Here is a 16,808-nt window from a genome sequence, read left to right as displayed (position 1 = left end):
TCCCTACAATTGCAGGTCACCTCAATGCAGCCTGTCCCTTTCCAGATGAAGCCCCATCTGAATTGCCTCTTCCTGCCACTGGAGGAAGAAACACTATGTTGCATCTAGGGTTCATCATGACTCAGGGAAGAAGAGTAGTACTTTAGCAATCTATCAGAACACATACATCAATGGTAGCTTCTCACCTTCATTCAGCATCTCAGCCTCACCATCCAGGCAAATATGATTTTCATCCACAGAAGAAGGTTTCAAAGTGTAAACAAGGAACAATCCAATCCTTGCAGAGAAAGAGGGAAGCAATTTTGGTCAGCAGAAAGGCAAACATTCATTTAATTACTTTGAGATTACATGCAAATATCGGTACTCATTAACAATGATTGTTAGTAACAACCATTGGAAATTCTGATCACTGTAGAAATAGAATTGAAATAGGAATGCAAAAGTTCATACTCTAGGAAGCAAATAAAAAGGACATTATCTACAAATGCAAGTAACAGCTATTTTACTAGGGAAACATTTTTACCTATTTCTTGATTTTAAAGATATTTCACTATGAGGAAAGGAATATTGAGTTTAGCACTCTGTTCACACAAAAGACGCTGAATTGCCCGTGACATTCAGATACCACTGCTGTCATCACTTGGTTTCCAAGCACATAAAGAAGAGCAGAGAAATCTCAGCAGATACTCAGGGAGGAATGGCAATCTATTTTCACCTGTAGTTTGCTTCAACACATTACCTAAGGTAAGGTTCTAAGGATGGATAATGTGACATACACATTTATTGGAAGTGCATAACTCCTCAGGCCCACAAGAAGGACATTTCTTAAGGGACAGAACACAACTTGTTCTGCATGCATTAGGTGTGTCCACATCCACTAGATGTGTCAAAAGTCTGGGATCAGCAGAAACCCCGGCACCTTTCAGTGATGCTGAAAACGTGCTATAGTCTCTGCTGTCCTGGAGCTGAAAGGATAGGGACTGTCTTCATCCCCTTGCTCAGCACTCTTAGGCCTGACACCCAATCAAATTACCATGGAATAACAAATCATGATCTTTTACGCAAAATGCTCATTCACACACCTTACTACATGGCAAATTTGATATACTAAATCCACTATTCACACCTGTATGAAAAAAGAATAGGTTAACTCATGCAAGCCCAGGATAGGAACATGCATACAGGTAATTCCACAAAACAGCCGGCAGGCAGTAAGTTTACATTTTAGCTTACTCCACAGAAACTACTTGAGGTGCTTATACTCTTCAATAGAGCTAAAGGCTGACTGCAGAGACCACAGGTTTGACATGCAATTCTGTTTCTATGGTTTATTTGGACAAAGCACTTTAAAAACAGAGCTGTCATTTCTGCAGTGCATTTCCCTGGAGTTAGGTGGCTGCAGACAGCATTGTGTGGATCTTCCTCAGTTCATAGGCTACAGGCTGATGCAACTAGACTAGGAATATAAAATGGAACAGCATTTACATTCCATGGGAATGCAACCAAGGATTTAAAGAAATCCTAAGTAACATATCTTAACAGACTGAAATTCAAGAACAAAAATGATAGTTACTGGGATATAAGCCAAACCAAGAGGATTAGGTACATAAGTGACTGTGGCCAAGTTGCAATAATACAGAGATTGCAATACTTTCAAGGCAGGCTCTAGTGAAATCAAAGTACAGACTTCGACCAATTCCAGTCATAGCAGCAGAATCATTTGTACCATAACTGTAATGATCATCACCCAAGCCATCTTCACACAAATGTAAGGTTGGACTGAACGCTGTTTTGAAGGCGTGAAAGAGGGTTTCATCTGTGGGGATCCTTCAGTTGCCAAAGATATGGGTGCTCCTACCAAAGATAAGGTGAAGGAAGTTCTACTATAGAGTGCTCCAAAACTGGCAGAGGTATAGCTCATCCGCAAACTGAGAAAAAGCTATAGACTTGAAAGTTACCTAAGAACATCCCTCATGTTAAAGTATCCTTGCAGCAGATGGGAGAGAATAGTGCAGGCCACAGTAATCCTGGAGTTACTGATTTCAGGATCACTGAAGAGGAAAATGAGCTTGGGCACCATTTGCACCTGGTAGGCAACTGCAGCATTCTGACATCCATCTCTGTAAAAAAGCAGAGTGACTATTAAAAGCTTTTACTGGAAAGAAACAAATTTGCTGGGTTTCAGCTAAAAGGATTCTCAGGTTGCTCTGACACTTTGCATCTTTGGCTTCTAATGTTGCCTTGGCAACATTTCTAACACTGTCAGACAAATTGAATATGTGTCAGCGATGGAGATCTGAAGACTTCTTTGTGTGTTCTCTACCCTTCCCATTTATCTTCTCTCCTAGAAACTGCTGCATTTCAGTGAGTTCAAAGAAAACACCCTTACTGTATTTTCAAGCAATGAGTTGGTGGTAATAAACACTGTTCTCTAAACCTCAGCAAGGGACACCAGACAGCTCCGTATAAAGCTTTCTGGTACCAAAAAGAAGGAATCTAGTATCCTGCTCTACTCAGCCCCTCTGCCATGCAATCTCTCTTCAGATACAGTTAACTCCAGATGATTAAAAAAGTATAGTTTTAACAACTCTTTCTGGGTTGTGTTTTGGATTTAAACACACCTTCAATTATATTTTTATTTTAATTGTTTCACACTCAGTCCAAGCACTTAGATTTCCCCTCCCCAGCAGACATTTAAACTTTCACTGTATAGCAGGGTTCCATGTGAACCAGGTTATGAGGTAACTTTTCCCAATCTGACCCCACAGCCATCTCAGGGGCTTATCAGATCACTAACTCCAGCATTGAAAGAGTGGTGTAAGAATGATTCGCTCCCAGAGTTCACTGATTCCAAGTAGGACCCTTAATATCCATCTCACAGTTCCAGCTTCGGGTTACAGATGAGCTTTTCCCACGTTTCTGATTCAGACACTAGCTGTATATACCTGGAGGACTGCAGGATTTCCACAAGATGTGAAAAAAGAACAAGGTCAAGATTTTCTGGTGCTTTCATCCAAAGCTGAAAGACAAAGGAAAGCAGAGGTTTTACTGCTCTACTGAGCTGAAAGGACAGTACCTGTGGCAGTTACAAGTATTTCAGGGAGGATAACAACATAAACTTTCAGTTGGCAATGACAGCTTGCAGGCACTGGGAAATCCCTACCAGTGTAAGGAGTTGCTGCTTCTGAGCTAGCCCTGAGGAGCAGACCCTCAGGGTCTGCAAGAACACTCCAGAAACTGCACCAAAGGACAGTGAGAAGCCATGGTGACAGAGAACCAAAAGCTACAGCATGGAAAACCACCATGCACCACCCCATCCCAAATATTGGATCCAGAAGGTGATATAAACAAACCAAACCTCACACTATGAATCCATTAGAAAAAAATAAAAATAAAAAAAAGAATAAAAAACGCCAAACCCACAAAGTAATAGCAACAGTTTTACCTCAAAGTTGCAGAGAACATATTGGAATGCACTATAATTCTTTATGACTGAAGACTCAAAGCCAAGCTCAGCTGTGCCCACTAGGGAGAAAATTAACTGCAAAATCCTGTTGTTTAATAGCTGTGTCTTCATCTTCAATAGATAGGCCAGCAACTGAAAAATAACCCACCCAAAACCCAACAAAAAATCCCAACTTCAGTATCTGCTGAGAATAAATTTGTATTTATAAACTAACATGTTACACTATTTTTTAATTCCAGACAAATGCATATAAGCATCATGAAGAAAGTGAAGATTTCAGTCCAGATGTAAAATTTTGTGTAGTAAGTAAAAGGGTAAGTTTTTGAAGGAGTTTGACAGCTCTCTAGCATTGAACAGGAGCAAAATACACACCATATATTTCTGAATGGAATTTATAAAAAGCAACATACAAGTATGATTGTAAATAACCACAGTAGGTTTTCTACACGATTCTTCATGGGTGTATTCTTAGTTGCTTGCAAATGGTGTTAGTTTGAAAAAATATGAATATCGACTTCTTCAAATGAGACATCTGTGTGAAACATTGACAGTTTCTCAACTGAGTCTATCTTGGATTATTCAATGAATTCCTGACACAGTGAGAAAAAATGTTCAGAAAACCACTACATTTTTATAGGTTAGGAGGAATAGACATTCATTTGAAAATACATAAAGACATGTTTGTTAATTGGCTGTTAAAAAGAAAAAAAAAGGTTCAGACAACCAAAGAGCATCCATTACAACATGATGATCAGTTACATGGAAAGAACACTGTATAGCATAAAGTTGAAAGAAACAGCTTCTACACAATCTGCAGACTGGCATTCACCTACATGAAAGGGTTGGGCAAGCAATATCTAAGTATTATAAATGTATTCATATGAATTAGGATCAATTTATGAACAGTTCAAAAATTGGGAAAATGGAAAGCTTATAATAAATGATTTATGAAGCCTTAATGTTAAGAGTCTCATTTGGAACCGTCTCTGTTAAAGAGTCATCTCTGTTCCACAAGACTACTTAGTCTACACAGCATAAAGTAAATGATGCTGAACTTAAACTTCACACGTGAGCCTTAACTCATGCAATATTATATATATAGTGCTTAGATACATCCAAGCTCTTCAGTTTGCACAGCTTTCCGGTTTGAAAGTGAATTTAGGAAAGACCTAATCAATGAAATCCAGACAGCACTTATTTATATCAGAACAGTTTCCAATACACAGTGAAGACTTAACCAATGGATTTCATTGTCAGTCCTACACTGGGCAGTCTTGTAAAGAGCAATCTTAGGCTGGATGAACCAAGAGGAGGGAGCAGATCTGCCTGAGAAATGGTCTTTTGTGGGAGGGTGTTGATAAAAGGTTAAGGGTGCACAACTCGCAAATCTGTTGCACTGTCTTATTTAGTTTACTAAATTATGTCAGATCAGGACACATCTGTCCTCACCTTTCCATCAGCAGATACACCATTACAGAGGTTCCCTGAGACTAAACACAGGATTTAGAGCCCTATCCTATATCCCCCTCTCAAAGATCTCCTAACTTAACTTACTAACTTAATTTATGGTTAAGTTCCAACCATAAGTGCCAAGAGCCAGGGTATGTTTGGTTTATTACCATTGATAGGTTCTGGGTAAGAGTGCAACCAGAATGAATGAACAAGAGTTATCTACCTGGTAACCATTCATGTGCCTCATCAATTTTTCACTCATTGGGCTACTGTTCAGGATGGAGCTCAGGACTTTGACAGCTGCATACATGGTGTGGTCATCACAGGCCATAGCAATGACACCCAGGAGAATGGCAGGACCTCCAATAAAGTTCAGGCTAGTAGCTGCCGGAGAGGACTGGAACACTCTTATCCCTAGGAAATTGCAGGGTTAATCTACCAGCAAGTTACATGGACTAAATCTGTAACTGGACAGAGAAAGGCCCAACTCTTCAAAAATATGAAACATTAAAACATAGTGCATTTACCATATTGGCCCACAGCAACTGACCCAATTGTCCGCAAGGAACCTGAGAGGTGTCCAGCAATATTCTTAGCTAGGAATATTGGAGTTGAACTGTCCCGAGAGTTAATCCCAATCTAAAACAGATAAAAGACATCTTAAAAAAACCCTCATATTTCTAGGGAGACAAAAAGTAACAAGCAGACACTTTAATACTTTAGCTTATTTTATTGCTTTTAAACTATGAAAACTATTTTGTTTTTCCTTCAAAATTGACAGGACAAACATTCACCCACCTAGAATTTCCCACAATCCCATTTCTTTGACATGTCAGTAGGCCTGGAATTGGTAGGAATCCTTGAATAGCATGTGAAAGATCGTTTTGAAAGCATTGTGAAATCACAGACTGAAATGAATTATCATTAAGCCTGAAAACTATGGCTTCTGTTGCTGCTTCAAGAAAGGCTTTTAACATTGTGCTTACACTGTCCAATCTATTCCTCTACACAGATGAGTAGAATGGAGTTACAGAATGGGAAGAGAAGCTTGGGTGGGGGAGGGATCACTGAAGGTGCACAACTAAGACAAAGTCACAAAATTTGCTCTAGAAACTAGAAAAAGTGTGTTTAAGAAAAATGAGGGAAAGTTGTGACCTCTTTGGCTATCAGCCGGCCATCCACTTCATTGTAGAAGCTCTTTATATCTTGGACTGTAGTAAGAGATGAGCACATGGCATTGATCCCAAAAGAAATCTTTTCTTCTGCCAGCAGAGAAGTTGGATTATGATCACTGTACTGGTCCTCACCTAAAACAAGACACTATAAGCCTCTGAAGGAACTTTGCATCCTCAGCACGAGACAGAAGGAGATGAAAAATAACTGGAGTTAACCAATGTTTAGATAGGAAATTGACTTTGATTTAACTATAATCAGACAAAAACATTTGCCCTTTGCAACACAATCCATGGCATCTTGCCAGCATTAGCACCAGTAGGAGATGTGCTTTACTTGTCTCCTCTGGTCACTGGTTTGTGTAGATCCTGCAACCTCTCCCAGTACCTCAGAAAGCTCAGTAGAGTCCAGAACAAACCTTCTCTGTCCACACAATATAAACAAACTTTCTGGACAAAGAAAACATTACAGAGACCTTCCATTTTAATGGGAGCTTTCTCAGGAGGAGCAGGAGCAAAGACTCATATGGAAGAAAAAGGATAGAGGCAAAAGTCAGAGCTTCCAACTCACAACATATGGGAAGCTTCTGAAAATTACCAGTTCAGCAGTTTAATGATTGTATGAAATTCTCAAATACTTTTCTTTCAATAATTTTCTATTTCTGCTTGCACTTGGAAAAACTATGTGTATCTTTAAAAAAAAAATCTGGTATTTTTGACAATTTTATAGACTGGGAAAGCAGTTGATTTATGAAACTGTTTAATAATGCTGGTGACACAGCCTTACAGGCAAAAAGAATTAGCTTACATTCTGCATGAAGATTAACTAGAAGTAAATGTGCAAAGACTGTGTCACCTATTTGCCTTCCAGTAGATCACAGAATTATGGCTAAGCTTTTGCACAACTGCTGCTGCTTAGTGAGATACTGGGGAGATGGAACACAACACCACTGAATCAATTCAAACTGCTGTTCACAACAAGGTCTTAAATTCATTTTAAGGAATGAATCATAATATTTGGGGGTTTATGCCAACATTTTTTAAAGTAAAAATTTCCATTAGAAAAGTTTCTTTGGGTGTTTTGATAGACTAGGGAGATATTAGGTACCACCTTCTCCCTCTGCTCCTGTATCTCCCCTGCATGCCCCCAAAAAAAGAGTTGGGGGTGGGGAGAGAGAGATAATTTCACAATTATGAGATCACATCTTATATAATGCCCTGTGATTTCCCTGCATCAGGGCATTGCTGGAATCAGACAGCCACAATCCATGATTAGTACTGAAGTTCAGCTAGGAAGACCACCATGCAGAGAACAAGCATCCCAGACTTCATAAAGACTGAACACTTCAAAAATTTAGCCTTTTGACTTCTATTAGAAGTAATATTATTTTAGGGCTTTATTTTGATATTAATTTCTCTTTCAACAACCTCTTCCCAAGCTTGACTTGGAGATTTTATTGGGTTTTTTTTTTTGTCTATGTAGACAGCACTCTCTTGCTTCAGGCTGGAGCATCACCAGATGAGATTATTCTGCTTTTTTCAAACAGGAGATGACCATCCCATTTCATCCCAAGCTCTAGTACAGAGGTGAGTGGGTGAATGTACTACTTGTTGAACAAACAGTAATCAATAACTGAAATGTTTTGTCTGCCTGTTTAATAATTGAAACTCGCAGTATACTTTGGTTAAAAAGCCTCTTCATTAAATAGAATGTAACTTATTCCCCTACCCCTCTTTCCCCTGTGCTCTCTCCTACTCTGCAGACATTTGCAATTAAAGACAATGCTTCTTTTTCTCATGTGTTTTTTCTGTAACACCATAAATGCAGGACATCTCAGTTAAAGTTGCTGTTTGAAAGTTTGTCCACCAGAAATTTCAGTCTTACATCTCAAGCAAATGTTATGCTTCTTTACTCTCCATCTCTCTCTACTGCTTGATTTCTGCTTTCTTTTTCTGCCCAATTTACAGTACGTTATAAGATCCTTATGGTGTCTTACTACAGTCATGTACACCACTCAGTAACACAGAGTTCCAGGCTTTTAGAGCAAGTTTTAGGCACAGCTGGAATACTAATAGCAGATTATAAGAATAAAAAAAGCACTGCCTAACAAATACTGGTGGATGACAATTATCACATACCTTGAAGCTGTACTGCTTGGAAATTGCTACAATACTGTGGGCCGAGCTTATTAATCACCTCCATGGTTTCCACAGAGATGGCTTCTTCAAACAAGTATGTAGGGCCAAGGCGCCAGGTCAAGGACGACTTCTGTTTCCAAATTCGGGGAGTAGCTATGTAGCCATAGACATCAATAAAGGAAGAAGGTTCCATGGAAATACAGCTACCTGGTAAGGGCTGAAGATACTGCATCTGCAACAGAGGAGGAATTCACTTAGGGGACTCAATAATTTTGGGGTACCTTAAGGTCTTTTCCCTGGAAGGTACTGCCTGCCATGTCTTTCCTCAATGAAGTCTCAGACAGCTGTGCAACACAATTATCAACTACTGTTTAGAAACTGGACTTTCAGAAGTTTCACAATTGTAAGTATTTTGGAAAATTCAAGCCTACTTTTTGTTCAAAAAGCACAGTCAAAATAATTTCAAGTGTTGGCAAAGAAAAACCCTGTATTGATCCCAGACTTATTTTTCCTGTTCTAAGCTACATAACACAGACTGTGACATTCGATACAGAAAGACAAGTTACAGACCACACCTTGCACTAGGCATCCAGGGAATAAAGAGGTTTTTAAGAGTGTAGAATGTCCAAGTGCATCAGTTAGCTTCAGTGAAAGCAACACAGCTTAGGAATTCGGAACATTGATTTTTATTTTTTTTTTTAATCAAAATAAGGCTTCAGCCCCCTAAATTGAATCTCTAATTTTATTTAAATGTGGACAGCTCTAATAGCAAGTAATTTTAATATTCTGGTATAGAGAAACTATACTGTACTTCAGGGCTTAGCCCTGCTTTTAACAATTTACTGTTAGGATGACAGACTCTTAGCATTTACTGATCTCTGACTGCTGAAATGTAGAAGACAGGGCTGGTCAATATTAGGAGGCAGGACTTGATACTTAGGTGAACATATATTAGGTTTGAAGCAATGCAGTAAACCACACAAATACAGCTTTCGAAATTGTTAACAGCCTTTGTGCAATTCTAATTTCTTACATAATCTTTTCTTTACTGTACACATCAAGATGAAGACTTGCATCATGTCAGACACCCCAGCACTGGGACAATCTTTTATTTACTAAGGTTTGGTTTATTTATTATGAGCTGTTTCATCGTATGTTAAACACATTTGCTGTGAATTCTTTAATCAATTGCAATGCTTATGTCTAGTTTTATTGATGACTTTCACAGTCTCATTTGAAGGAAGGCAAATTAAATTAAATTTTCATTCTTGAAAAGGATATAGGCCCCAAAAGGTATTTAGAAGACAGATCATTTTTCTCAAGTATGGGAAAGAGAATATTTGGAATTAAACAGGTTGCTTTTACAAGGGAAGTATAAAACACAAAAGCGAGCTTTGCATGTACCGAAATTGATTTGAAATATTGGAACAAGAAGGAAGAGACAAAGGTTGAAAGTTTTAATTAATAAAAGGATTCTATTACAAAACAAAATAAACAACCATACTATACTAACCAGAGCTGCAATAGAGATAGGTTTCGTTTTCAACACTGCCAGCCTTGAGCATTCAAAATCCAAAAATCAAATCTCAGAAATAATTTCAGATTAACTTCAAAACCAGGAGCATGATAATAATGATAGTATAAAACAGGGCTTTTCTCAGTTATCCTGTAGATTATTAACCCTTCAGGTGCATTCAGATTACTTTCTTGTGATATCTCGTACAACCTGAGAAATTCGCCATTTGAGAATTGATTCCTGTGCAGTAAGATCACAAGAAATGGCACATTAGGGGAAATACTAGCTACACCAACATTTGCAATGAACTCATGAGTTGATACATTTGAAATTTACAAGTTTCTCCTAACTGGAACATTTATTTAATTTCTATTATCTTGAAAAAAAATATTATTGTTTTAATTCAAGAGCTTTCTCACGAAACAACTAACCCAAGGAACATCTATCTTCCTGAATACTTAGAGTGCCAGTGGGAAAAAAGCCACTAATTCATCAACTGATTGTTCAATGGGGGTAACAGGAAGAGGACAGTTTGAAACATACCCATGTAAGATGATTGAAATTATACCCATCTTGGGATTCTTGCAAAGAGCTGGCCAGTCACAGAAGCTTAATCCTCTGTGACCTTCTGCTTTTCCAGGCCTTTCTTCAAAAATGGAGGGTCCCTACATAAGTCATCACCTTTGCAGGTTTTAGCTTAAATCCAAAGTACTTTTGGTTCAGGATTCACTGGTCACACCTTAATGTGATGTACTTCCTGCAGCTGACAGTTTGTGAAAATCTTGTGTTTAAACTGAGATACCCTCAAAATTGCTAGTCAATTCAGAAAATTTTGGCCTAAGGGTACTACTGGATTTCATGAACATAACCCTGAGCTACCAGCAAACTAGGTAACCCCAATTCTCAGATGACTGTCAACACTCAAAATTACCCTGGTTATCTACATGCTGTGGGGGGTGAGGTAAACTAGTTCAAAGCATTAGTATAAGCTGATAATATACTTCTGAAAAGCAGCACAAATACTTGGTATAAGAAAGAAATTGCTACAATTGCTCATACCCTAGTTTGTATGCACAGAGTGGCATGTGTCATATATGTAAATCATCATGCTGCAAGTCTCAGCTTAATACTGAAACGTCATGGAGTGTGCACAGGGAGATGAGAATGAAAAGCAATGAAAGGTAAATGTCAGGCACAAGGTCTGTGCAGAGAGCCTGTACCTTTGCAGAGCCAAGCATCTGACCATTTATATAAGCTGACACAATGCAGTTCTTCTTTGCTTCCTTAGCAACTGTCACTGTGAGATGATGCCACTGGCTGGTGACCAGCAGCTTGCCACAGCCAAACTGGACTTGTCCTGGAAATGGGGAGGGATTGAGGACCTCGTCCTCAGGTTCCATGATATCTGTAACAGCAAAACCAGGGAGCAGTCAACAGAAAGTCTCTCTCACCTTCCTCTGCCTCTGGAACACAACTATCAAAGGTGACACAAAGAACACAGCTCTCTCTGTCTGTATATTGTCACTTGGTGCTATCCCATTCAACATCTTTAAAACATTCCCTAAAGGTCCATTATTAGGACCTGAGACTGCACAATTTGCAAGATCCCTCCAATATACATTATGCTATCCTGTCCTCCCAAGTAACACCTGCTGGCTGCCTCAATGCTGCAAAACTAGAGTGGACTAGGACAAATGCAACATATTCTCTAGGAGGAGAATCCCTCTGGATATTCACCAAGTTAGCTGACACAGAAAAAATCTCCCAGTGAATTTATGAGATGATAAAATTCTGTACATTAATTTGTAGTTTTTATGAAAGAGGCAAGCTGGGAGTTTTAAGATCATCCAAGGGAATCAGAGCACTCACACAGCGTCAGCTGTGCATGAAAAATCCCAGCTGTTATTCCCATTCCATTCCCAACCTCCTCTACAATGTTCAATCACATTCACATTTGAAGTACCTACTGTACTCAATAAGGAGAAAGGGGTAAATGTCTATAAGGAAAAAAAATTATCATCTGGCATGGTAGGAAACAATTAAAAGTGAGGAGAGGAAATAAGCTGTTTGATTAGGAAGCTAGATCACTCCTAAATTCCTCAGTCCTACTCTCCAGACCTGCCTACTGCCACACAGAACAGGCAAGGACAAGCTGGTTCAAGACCAGTCCCCACAACTGCACACAACCATATAACTGACATCCAAAAGTTTTCCTTAGGATATCTGTAAGTTATATCCTGCGTTGCAGGCCACAAAATAGTTTTCAATGCTTACAGCAAACTTAAAACTGAAATATGACCAAGAATTACAATCTCAACAGGCTGCCAGAATAAAACCAAAGACAAAAAAAGTCTCATTAATGTCCTGCGTACTTAGAAGAAGAGGAAATTTGTTAATGAAAAAATCCAGATAATCAGGGGACACAGCACTGCAGCTTGACTGAGAAAAGCCTTACCAAGTGACTGGAATTCTACTTCTTCTGTGGAAATGACCAAAGAAAGGTCTTGTGGGAAGAAGCTTACTGAAAAGCAAACAAATTCTTGCTCTGTTCTTGACATATGCCTTACAATCGTGAGGAAACGGAGTGGGTGACTATTGTGCACCAAACCAAACTTGCTAACGAGAAACCAGCAGGAGAGTGTCAGGCCATTTGAGGGAGGGAACATTCTGGTGCCTGTAGACAGGAAACAAGAATGTGGTAAGGGAGTGGGTTTTCCTGTTACATTAGTAAACCCTGTTACATTAACAAACTGCTTTCTGTTTCATTTGTAGCCCAAACCTTGTAAGAACCACCATTAGAATATGAAGTTTATTTTCTGTTCTGTTGTATTAGATTTCACTGTCTATCTTCAATATCATGGAGACTGCTTATATGAGCATGTGCACATGTATAAATGACCTAAAATTGACTGATGAGAATTGACTACTAGATCTCCATGCCATCAAGCTCATCAGTTGGGAAGCACTAAGCCAGAAATGAGTTTTATCAAAGTTCACAAAATTCAGGAAGCAAAAGCTACAGCCATTTCCCAGTTCACCCAATAGATTGTTTTGATGTATAGGAGAATCTCATTTCATGTTAAGTGACAGTTTCTATTCCTTCCACGGGAGACTACCCTATTACTCTAAATCTGGGTAGCTCTTACTTGTTAAGACTGCTTTCTTAGCAGCCTGATAAGTTTGTATGGCTAATGTTAAAGCTAATGCATCATACAATTAAGCTGCATCTGATACTACATTTTGGTTAGCTGAGTTATACAGCTCAGAGCTGGAGTGGAACACAGAGACAGAACTGTATTGACATACATAGTTTATTTGATGCCATTTCTTACAAATGTCGAGTGGTTTCAGGAAGCTGTAGGTGAGTCAAAGTGCTTACCAATGCCAATTCCTCCTGAGACAGATTTCTCTGCACTGGGTCCCATGACAGTAGCCAAGGTAGGGAGGTATAAACACCTACAAAAACAAGAAAGCACCTGTTCATCAGAAAGGTAAAATCCTCCATGAAGGTTACCAGTGACTTAATAGTGCAGAATCATGGCAGCAAGGCAGATCCTAAGCTATCAGCAATAAGACAATAACAAACATTTTGGCAACACTGCTGTAAGGAAGGCAGTGATAGGGCACAAGGACTGACTAAGAATGAGAAAGAAGTGATTAGTTTTTGTGTCCAGAATAAGAGCTCAAGGACTGCAGAGCAGTTAAAGAGAAAAGCAACAGCAGCAATACCCATATCCTTCAATGGACATGTCAAACTCCACAAACGATGGAGCCAAAGCAGTGTTGCGGAGCTGGAAGTTTCTAGGTGATGTCATGGAGATGAGACTCATTGCAGTCTGGAGTGCCAATGCAGATCCCCTAGGCACCGAACGAGAGCTGCTGACAGGCACGACTGTCTGAGGATCAGTTTTATTGTCCATCACGTCCTTTTCTGAACCTAGAAGATCAACATAATGCCTAACCAGATCAGTGTCTGAAATACTTTTTTCAGTCACAGGCTTCGCCCATGTTCAATTCATAACTGCAAAGAATAGCTCTGCATGGTCTTCAAATAACACATCCTCAGCAGCCTGCAGAAATCCTCAGCAATATTGTACTGATGGAATTTCAAAATGGGAGGCTGGTAGGAGAATGAGCTTACAGAACTGACAGCCATATTTTCTCCCCACACATCTTCAGGCAGCTCCAAACTTCATCTCTGGTAAAAAATAGTTCTTGACACATTGTTCCATTTTATTTCTACATAGACCATTGAATTATGCCATAACAGAATAGTTAAAACTAACATGTGGGAGGGGATCTGAAGGATAACTGCAAAGAACGTAAGACTCAAATTTGTACCATGCTGTATGTGGTGTCTCATAGGCATGAAAGTAGTTTAAGCACCAAATACTACTGCTGTAGCCTTTCACCTACAGAATATGCTAGAACAGAGAAAGGACTTGGATGGAAAATGGCCTGTATAAGCAAGACAGACTACTACGATATCCCTAGCAAAATATTACAAAAAGCAGTGCTCCTCATTCACATTTTTATTCAATTTCTACCTATAATCCACAGGGAAAACATGCTACAAGCCCAGGAGACACTCCACTTGGTTTGTGGAATGTGATAAGTATTTTTATAGATCACTTACATGTCTGATCCATCAAAGACTGAGCCTACATTATCATCTGTCTTGAGCACATGTATTATAATTTGGTCTGTGCTGATCACTAGATAAGCTCAGTGTTGATCAAGTAGCACCCAACCTGGGCACTACCCAATCTAAGACAGCCAGGCATACTCCACCTTTACTGTGACTGTCTTGGAGCAACCTACTGAACCAGCAACAGGCTGTCCATTGTGTGCTTACCTTCATTCCAATCTGTGTTAGCTGAATCACTACCCTGACATGAAAGGATCTCAGCCTTTCTTCTGCTGGGCCTGGAAGGTAGTGGTGGAGAACTTCCCAACCAAAGAAATTGCCTAAAATGAAAAAAAAAAGAAAGAAAGTAAAAAAAAAATAAATTAAAAAATATAAAAAGGAAAACAAGGTATCAAGGTTTATTTTCTCCAGCAATAAGTTTGAATACTACTACTTTGGCAGGTTTTAGGTGTTTGTTTTTCCCAAAGAAATTCTGTTCCATTTTTGAGTAAAACAAATCCAGCCTTTCACTGCATATTCAATTGCATCTGCACACTGATCTCTATTAGGTACTCTTAGTTAGCATTAAAGAAAGAAGTACATCCTCAAAGTCAAAACAACAGAGGCTGAGAAACAAGACCACATATCTGTCAGATCTGAGCTAAGAGAAAGTCACTTCAAGAAACAGCTTTCCCATTTGAATAACAAGAGAGAGTAGCCCTAGTTGTTTTGCAATTACTTAATTAGTTACCATTCGTAAATAGCTTCACAACCCCTGCAGAGATGAAGCAGCAGAACATTACAGACTCATACTATCTTCAACAAGTCATTTAGGCACATATCCTGTGATTAATACATAACTAGTATTAACTGACACTTGAAAAAAAAAGCTGAGTCTTGCTGAATTAGAGCACTACACAAAGTAGCTAACTATTACACAAACTTCAAAAAAATTTGCACCACTAAAGCAAATTGTTCCCATCAGATACAATCTGATACCTTAACACATTTGGCTCAATAGCCTGTGATGCAAGCTTCTCAAACACTCTAGTGAGGGGCAGATGCAGTGGATGGCTCTCATTGCGGAAGGCATCCTGACAGCAGGTTATGATGGTGCTCAGCAAGCCAGATCCACACATCACCTGGCGACTCTTCTCTGACTTCACCAGGGACTGGATATGATCAACCACAGCACATTGGATTTCCTGTGAAAGCTGAAATGGACATAGAACTGAAATCAGTGGAATGGTGACTTATTTTTTTATCTTTGGGTGTAAAAATCTGGCCGCAAAAAAGCCTCTAAGGTCAGAGGCTTAAGTGCAACTGCATGGCTGCTCCATAAAGCTCTGCATTTGAACGGTGTGCATATATCCATCTGAGTAGCTGCTCAGCCATCCATAGTTGAGTTTTCCTGCCACAGCCCTACCTACCATCAAGGGTAGGTTATTAGGCATAAGCTCGAAGACCAAAGCAGTAACTCAGAATATATTTAACATTAAGCATGTGGATTGTCATATTGACATGATCTACTCTTTGTCCTAAAAGCACTGTTCTTAAACAAAACTCTGTCTAGCAATACCATGAAACACTTAATACACCTCTCTACATGTATTGCTGAATTGAAGTTTTACTTCATTATTGCTTCTTAATGGTCTTCAAGAAGTATCTCAATTCTAATAAATTATATTTAGAGAAAATAGGAATGGAGCCTACCCCATTGACTTAACTAGTAAAGTAACAGTGAAAAGTAAAAAGTACAACGTAAAGTAAAGTAAAAGTAACGGTGCATCATATATTTAAACACAAATCTTACAAAGATCCCTTACCCCCAAGAACTCTTTAGCTTTCTCATATGCTCTTCTAGGAAACATCTATGCAAACTTTTAAAGAAAAGGATAGCAAAGGTGGCAAACACACGCATTAGGACATTGGCATTTGATTTTATAACACGAATGAGAAGCCACTTTTCAGAATAAGCTAGCTTATTAAGTGTAAAGAGGAATTCAGCTCTTTTGCATCCAGACCAAACAAAACCAGTATAGGACAATTTCAAAGCCAACAAGCAATTTATTTTCAAAGTGTTTAGCAACCAGAAGACCCAACCACAACACTTAGACAGTAATACCAGTGCTTCCAATGTCTTTTGTAAACTCAATTACTATTTTGATATCTGAAGGGTGAGTTCTTTGGACAACATTTTCTTCTCTCTGGCTGTTCATTCCCAGTGACGGAAGTTTCACTGTGCATCTCGTTACATACAGAAATCACCCACCAGCCTAAACTGCACTATTCTTCAGAAAGGCACTTTCTGCTACAGTATATCAAAGCCTTAACTTATAACTTTTTTTATCTTTTAATTACTATTTTACTCATTTTTTGACTGGATGCAGGAAAGTATCTAGATGTATAAAACCATGAGAAAACAGAGAAGGACTC

At 39.0% G+C, this 16,808-nt stretch overlaps 1 protein-coding gene across 1 annotated transcript in view; it reads right to left on the bottom strand.

The window, feature by feature from the left end:
• WDFY4 (WDFY family member 4) overlaps positions 1–15,586 on the bottom strand; it is a gene marked incomplete at its 5' end in the record, with an annotated part of 101,992 nt that extends 86,406 nt beyond the window's left edge. Inside the window, 13 exons of the mRNA XM_010024707.1 lie at positions 186–277; positions 1,959–2,120; positions 2,946–3,019; positions 3,446–3,598; positions 5,142–5,332; positions 5,446–5,557; positions 6,074–6,225; positions 8,230–8,461; positions 10,966–11,150; positions 12,201–12,419; positions 13,125–13,201; positions 13,475–13,621; positions 15,372–15,586. Coding sequence (XP_010023009.1) covers positions 186–277; positions 1,959–2,120; positions 2,946–3,019; positions 3,446–3,598; positions 5,142–5,332; positions 5,446–5,557; positions 6,074–6,225; positions 8,230–8,461; positions 10,966–11,150; positions 12,201–12,419; positions 13,125–13,201; positions 13,475–13,621; positions 15,372–15,586 — 2,011 coding nt within the window. The remainder of the gene's footprint in view (positions 1–185; positions 278–1,958; positions 2,121–2,945; positions 3,020–3,445; positions 3,599–5,141; positions 5,333–5,445; positions 5,558–6,073; positions 6,226–8,229; positions 8,462–10,965; positions 11,151–12,200; positions 12,420–13,124; positions 13,202–13,474; positions 13,622–15,371) is intronic.
• Between the last annotated feature and the right edge of the window lie 1,222 nt (positions 15,587–16,808).

Source organism: Nestor notabilis, unplaced genomic scaffold (genome assembly GCF_000696875.1).
Source record: "Nestor notabilis isolate BGI_N333 unplaced genomic scaffold, ASM69687v1 scaffold1422, whole genome shotgun sequence".
NCBI lineage: Eukaryota > Metazoa > Chordata > Aves > Psittaciformes > Psittacidae > Nestor > Nestor notabilis.
Note: the sequence above shows the minus strand (reverse complement) of the source record. Positions and strands in the feature narration are given on the sequence as shown.